We start from the raw sequence: 4,970 nt of genomic DNA, 5'->3' as shown, positions 1-4,970 counted from the left end.
ACTGGCCTCCTGGCTCTTCCTAGACCCAGTTGAGCATGTTCCTGCCCTCCGCCCATAATGGTCTTCTCCCAGATATCCACTGGATTGCTCTCTCATTTCTTTCAGGCTCTGCTTTGTCACCTTATCAATGAGGTCTTTCCTAGAGAGGAAATCTCCATCCTCCCTTGCTTGGTTTTTCTCTATAATACTGATCGTCACAGGCATGTATGTATATATTTTCTGTATTGTCTGTCTTTTCTATTAGAATATAAGCTCTTAACAGGTCAAAATCTTACGGACTTTTTTCTCACTGCTGTATCTCCTGTGCCTAAGAGTGTCCGACACACAATAGATGCTCAATAAATTGTTAAATAACAGACTTAACGCAATGCTACTGGTAGGTAATGTGCCTTTATTTATTTATTTTTTCATCATTATGCTATATTCTCTTTAATTAGGGACGAAGGCTCTTCCAAACATGTCACCTAGACATCACTTTACCCACTGCTCTGTTTGGCTGCCAGTCTCTTATCTCTCTCTTCAGCAATGGTGAGGCGGATACCCTTTCCACGGGGAAGAGAAATCCATGGTTTGTTGCCTTTGCCAATAACAAAAATGTTGGAGAGCCGGGTGGCAAAGCTGTGGCCATTGGCATCTTTCACGTGGACCACATCAAAAGAACCAGGATGCCTCTCTCTGTTGGTGATCACACCAATTCTTCCCAGGTTGGCACCTCCGGTCACCATGCACAGGTTACCGGTGTCAAACTTGATGAAATCAGTAATTTTGCCGGTCTCCAAATCAATCTGAATGGTGTCGTTCACCTTGATGAGGGGGTCAGGGTAGCGGATGGTGCGAGCATCGTGGGTCACGAGATGCGGGATTCCTTTTGTGCCCACAAAGATCTTCCTCACTTTGCACAACTTGTACTTGGCCTCCTCAGGTGTAATGCGATGAACAGCAAAGCGACCCTTGGTGTCGTAGATCAGACGGAAGTTCTCTCCGGTCTTGTCGATGCTGATGACATCCATAAACCCAGCCGGGTAGGTGACATCAGTTCGGACCTTGCCATCGATCTTAATGAACCGCTGCATGCAGATCTTCTTGACTTCATCTCCTGTCAGGGCATACTTCAGCCTGTTCCTTAGGAAGATGATGAGAGGGAGACATTCCCTCAGCTTGTGGGGACCGGTGGATGGACGAGGAGCAAACACACCGGTCAGTTTATCCAGCATCCAGTGCTTTGGAGCCGCTACGCGCTTCAGATGCTTCTTGGGGCCACGCGCCATGGCTACGCTGGGCACAGAAAGAGAGGCAATGTGTTTTTAGAGCAATGTTTCCTCAGGTGTGAGACCTGTTTATGGAGACGATTTTAAATAGTATAAAGGTATGCATTAAATAACATTGAATCAGGTGGAGAGGATCTTTTCACTTTATCAGGCAGGCCTCATTCAGTGCTAGTTTGTCCCTGACACTTGATAATTTATCCCTTTCAAGAACAGAAAAAGAGCCTTACATTTAGAGCCTACTAAGAGCCTTCAGTAGGGAACAGTGTCTGGCTAGAATTTAAACATGTTGCTTTGTTTTCATTGTATTTATTTTTAGGGGTACTATCTATTTCAAACATTCCAATCTCATTTAAATCACACAACAACTCTTATGAGAGAAGTAGCATTTCACATATGAGGAAACTGCAGATGAGTTTCCTTTGAGAGAAAATTCACTATTTTAAATATTTTAAAGTGTACAATTCAGTGTTTCTTAGTCTATTTACAATGTTTTGGAACCATCACTAATATCTAATTGCAGAATATTCTCACCACACCAAAAAGAAACTCAACCCCTTAGCAATCATCCCCAATCTCCTCATTCTTCCCAGACCTAAGCAACCACTAATCTACTTCCTATCTCTACAGAGTTGCCTATTCTGGATATGTCATATAAATGGAACCATATATGTGGTCTTTTGGGTCTGGCTTTTTTTACTTAGCATAACGTGTTCAAGGGTCATCCATGTTGTAACATGTATCAGTACCTCAATTCCTTTTTATGACTGAATAACATTCCACTGTGTGGATAGACTATATTTACTTACCAACTAATCCGTTCATGGACATTTAGGTTATTTCCACTTTTGGGCTATTATGAATGATGCTGCTAGGCATATTCATGTACAAGTTTTTAACATGTTTTCAATTCCTTTGCGTATTATATATACCTATGAGTAGAATTGCTAGATAATATGATAATTCCATGTTTAACTTCTTGAGAAAAACCAAATTGTTTTCCAAAGTGGCTGTAGCACTTTAAAAGCATTCCCACCAGCAATATTTAAATATTTCATAGCTCCATATCCTCACTGAAACTTGGAACTGTCCATTTTTCAAAAAATTTAGCCACTCAAATGGGTATTTCATTGTGGCTTTAATTTGCATTTCCCTAATGACTAGCTATATTGAGCATCTTTTCACATGACTTTTGGGCATACATGTATCTTCTTTGGAGAAACAGTCAAGGCTTTACCCATTTTTATATTGGGTTACCTTTCTGTTGCTGAGTTTTAAGGTTTCCTTCTAAAATAACAAATTAAAATACATATATTTTAAAAAACAGTAAGTAAATAATAGCGTTATTGGGCAAGAATAGTGAAGGTGACATAGTAGTCCCTCCTTTTCTGAAAGAAGTATGTTCCAAGACCCTAGTGAATGCCTGAAACCACCGATAGCACCAAACCCAACATATACTATGCTTTTCCCTATACGTACATACCTACTATAAAGTTTAATTTTTGAAATAGGCACAATAAGAGATTAACAATAACCAATAATAACATACCCAGAACAATGATAACAATACGCTGTAATAAAAGTTATGTGAAAGTGGTCTCTCTCAAACTACCTTATTGTTCTGAATGGACAGGGTGGACACGTTGGACAAGAGGATGGTTCACATCCTATATAAGTGGGAGCAGGACAGTGCAAGAGTTCATCCTGCCACTTAAAACAGCGCGCAACTTAAAACTTATGAACTGTTTATTTCTGGAACTTTCTATCTAATATTTTCAGACCAAAGTTGCCCCAGGGTAACTAAAACCTTGGAAAACAAACTCACCGGTAAGTGTGGGTGGCTGGAGGGGGAACTACCATATATAACTCAGGGACTAGATTGAGCAACGCTGGCTCAAATTTTAAGAGCTAGCATTCTGGAGTCACACCACCCAGATTCAAATCCCAGCTCTGCCTGGAAAATACTGTGTGTGACTTTTGGGCCAAGACATTTAACCTCTTTGAGACTCAGTTTCTCCTGCTTTAAAAAGGGGATGGCCCAGACCACATCAAAGATTTGTGGAACAAATGAAATGACGATGCGAAGCGCTTACTCAGGGCCTAGCTCCGGTAAGCAATTTATAAATGTCAGCCATTATAACGAAGAGCCACGAGGCTCACGGCTTTCCAGTTTCAGCTTGCAGATACTGTCCCCCAACCGCAGGAGCGGACCACTCTATACTGGCCGCCACCGGACACAAACCTTTATGCGTACGTGCCTCTCTCCAAGACCTCGCGACCGCACCACCCGTCGCTCGGAGCCGCTGTGACCGCGCCTCCTAACTTCCGTTTCCGGGGCGCTGGCCGCGACTTCCGGCGGCGTGACCTGCGCGCGCTTGGTTGGTGGCGTGCGGCGCGGGAAGGGTCAACGCTTGCGGCCGGTAACAGGGCAGCGGGTGGGAGTGTCCGGTTGTGGAGCCGCAAACTCTCGGGAGGGAGGCGTAACCTTCGTCTTGCTACCCAGGCCAGCAGCCTGGTGTCATTGTGGACATCGCTGCTTCTCCCTGGCCTTCACCCGCTACCCTGGATTCATGTGACGAGGGCCCTGCGGGGGGGAGTCTGCAGACGACGTGGGTTTCATTCCAGCGGGCGCCCCTTATTGGCTGGCTCTCTGACCTTGGGCAGGATACGTCCTTTCGTGGGCTTCAGCCTCCTTATTTAGAAGCTGGAGGTCTTATTCACAGTTATTGTGAGCTCAAGGGAAAGAACTGACTTTTATTAATATTAGACATTGTCGCCTGTTCCGGTTACAGAATAAGGATAGATTAGGTACTCGGTGCCTACTTAAGTCGTTTTAGGTCACAAAACCTTTGAAAATCTGGTGAGAGCTATTAATCCCCACTTCCCACCCACCTCTCTAACTCCACCCCCTTCACCCTCAGATACAGGAAATTTGACTTACTCTTTCAGATAATTTCGCAGATATTTCTTGCCCACCCGTGGATCCCAGACCCTGACTGGTAGTAGTCATTCAAATATTTGTAGTCAGATGTTCAGTTAATCATTTTTAAATCCATCAATCACTATCCCCTTCACAGGAGAAAGATAGATATTTCATTAGCAAGTTTTAATCGTGGGCCTGGCAATATGCTATTCTCATTTAAGCTCCCAACAACTCTAGGAAAGAGGTATTATTAAATGATCGCTTTGCAGGGGAGGAAATTGAGGCACAGGAGAATAAACTTGTTTTAGGTCATTCAGCCTATGAATGGTGAGGGCAAGAATTCAAACCCATGTCTAAAGTTCCAAAGCCACTGCTAGCTTACAAAGGACTAGATGTAGAAATGTATTTGAATGTGCTTTAGTAGTCTCTGTTTTAAGATTGTTCACTTGTAATTATGAGATGACTGTTAATCAGCATAGATGATCCCAAACCAAACGTTGCGTGTTTATGTCTGTCTCCTTTTCTTCCATAGTGTCTATAGTGCTTGTTTAATAATATATTTCACATCCTACACTCTCTGCCCATGTTATTCAATCCTTTTATCTTTGGTGAACACTGATTCTGGTGTGTTAACTGAATATCGCTGTATCAGTTGTGTTGCCTCGTTTTTCTAGCCCTCCAAAGCAGGTGTTTTTAATTATAGTTGAAATATGAGGTGATAATGTTTGGACATTTTTTCTTTCCTGTCCTGCTTTTAAAAGGACTATATTAAGGATCTTGAA

General features: G+C 42.8%; 1 protein-coding gene across 2 annotated transcripts; it reads right to left on the bottom strand.

Moving 5' to 3' along the window:
• Positions 1-371: 371 nt before the first annotated feature.
• LOC109456178 (small ribosomal subunit protein eS4, X isoform-like) lies at positions 372-3,663 on the bottom strand. Of its 2 annotated transcripts, none has more exons than XM_019748310.3 (2): positions 3,508-3,663; positions 372-1,275 (listed from the first exon to the last, which is right to left on the bottom strand). In XM_019748310.3, the coding sequence occupies exon 2, from the start codon at positions 1,266-1,268 to the stop codon at positions 477-479; it is 792 nt and encodes a 263-aa protein (XP_019603869.1). In that variant the 5' UTR covers positions 1,269-1,275; positions 3,508-3,663; the 3' UTR covers positions 372-476. The 2 variants fall into 2 exon arrangements, with proteins under 2 accessions (XP_019603869.1, XP_019603870.1); XM_019748311.3 differs by having other exon boundaries at positions 372-1,333; positions 3,508-3,609.
• Positions 3,664-4,970: the final 1,307 nt, after the last annotated feature.

This window comes from Rhinolophus sinicus, chromosome 5, assembly GCF_057876585.1.
Source record: "Rhinolophus sinicus isolate RSI-liver-muscle chromosome 5, RSI-T2T, whole genome shotgun sequence".
Taxonomy (NCBI): domain Eukaryota; kingdom Metazoa; phylum Chordata; class Mammalia; order Chiroptera; family Rhinolophidae; genus Rhinolophus; species Rhinolophus sinicus.
This window is presented reverse-complemented; position numbering and strand designations above follow the sequence as displayed.